Genomic DNA, 786 nt, shown 5'->3' on the forward strand with positions numbered 1-786 from the left:
CAAGTCAATAGTTATTCATCCACTTTTTAAGAATACGACAATTCAAGGTATTGTATACAAAATATACATTTTAATATTTTTAAAAATTATTTCTAAGGACTTCTAGGTAGTTTTTAACTACTATATGAAGATTGAGAAATACATCCTAAAACATTCATACCTGATCGAAAGCACTCAATTATTTGTTGAATACCAGATTTGGATGTCTGTAGTGGCTGCTGTAACAAAGGAGGATCTCCAGGTTCCAGGACATAAACTACATGGAAAACAAACACCCACCCCAATCCCCACAAAAAAGGGTTATTTAAATCATTTACTCTTGAAGTACAATAATGGTTTGCTACAATTATGTTAAGGACAATCACACTTGCATGTGTGAGTATACACACAACATTCACATACATATAAAATGCACCAGTGTCTTTTTAAGGCAAAATGAAACAATAGGGAAAAAAACCTAAAATTATCTCAATCAAAGGCTAAATTAAGGCTAGATATTAGGTTTAAATACAAAAACCTTATTATTTAGCACACATTCTTCATGTTTGCCTTTTTATTCCCCTTGAAGAGGAAACACCATTTTTAATCAAAATTCTAAGGCAATGGTTGACTAGCCACACCTCATAAACCATTCCAAAATCCTCTGGATAATCTGGTACAGCTCTCTGGATGGTTATGAAAGCAAAACTCAAAAACCAATGCCCAAGGAAGTAACTGGACGAGTTGACAATGATGGGTGTACAAGAATGTTCACTGTAGCACTCTGCATAGCACTATACACAATAG

At 33.7% G+C, this 786-nt stretch overlaps 1 protein-coding gene across 1 annotated transcript in view; it reads right to left on the minus strand.

The window, feature by feature from the left end:
* Positions 1-158, minus strand: part of LOC105826714 (potassium/sodium hyperpolarization-activated cyclic nucleotide-gated channel 1-like) — a 7,408-nt gene extending 7,250 nt beyond the window's left edge. The window contains exon 1 of the mRNA XM_012664730.1: positions 143-158. Within this exon, the coding sequence (XP_012520184.1) occupies positions 143-158 (16 nt within the window). The remainder of the gene's footprint in view (positions 1-142) is intronic.
* Between the last annotated feature and the right edge of the window lie 628 nt (positions 159-786).

This window comes from Propithecus coquereli, unplaced genomic scaffold (genome assembly GCF_000956105.1).
Source record: "Propithecus coquereli isolate 6110/MARCELLA unplaced genomic scaffold, Pcoq_1.0 Scaffold91, whole genome shotgun sequence".
In the NCBI taxonomy this organism is placed as follows: domain Eukaryota; kingdom Metazoa; phylum Chordata; class Mammalia; order Primates; family Indriidae; genus Propithecus; species Propithecus coquereli.